Below are 310 nucleotides of genomic sequence, written 5' to 3'. Positions count from 1 at the left end.
ATGTCTCTAGAACAGTGTCCTTTTCTTTTAGTGTTTCTTGTAACCTGCTATTTTGTATTTCGATATCATGTTTCTCTCTTCTAGCATCAGATACCATATTATTAGCTTCATCAAACAATGACGCAGTTAAATCTTCGACCTCTTGACCTAATTTATCGACCTCTTTTTCTGCTGCTAAACGCTTACTTTTCTCTTCTTCTAACTGAGCAGATAAAGCTCGTATCTTTTCTTCAAAGGATTGCTGACCATCTGAAAGCTCTTTATTCTTCTGTTTCAAAGTCTCGAATTCATGCATAACATGCTTTTGCTT

The 310-nt window shown here is 35.5% G+C and overlaps 1 protein-coding gene across 1 annotated transcript; it reads right to left on the bottom strand.

Annotated features, from left to right (window-relative positions):
• OGAPHI_005401 (uncharacterized protein) lies at nucleotides 1–310 on the bottom strand (the record flags this gene model as incomplete). The annotated part of the gene is made up of 1 exon (XM_046206582.1): nucleotides 1–310. A coding segment is annotated over one exon (310 nt), but the record flags the coding sequence as incomplete, so codon positions are not given.

Source organism: Ogataea philodendri (assembly GCF_020536065.1).
Source record: "Ogataea philodendri strain CBS6075 chromosome Unknown scaffold336, whole genome shotgun sequence".
In the NCBI taxonomy this organism is placed as follows: Eukaryota; Fungi; Ascomycota; class Pichiomycetes; order Pichiales; family Pichiaceae; genus Ogataea; species Ogataea philodendri.
The sequence above is the reverse complement of the archived record's forward strand: the minus strand, read 5'-3'. Positions and strand labels throughout refer to the sequence as shown.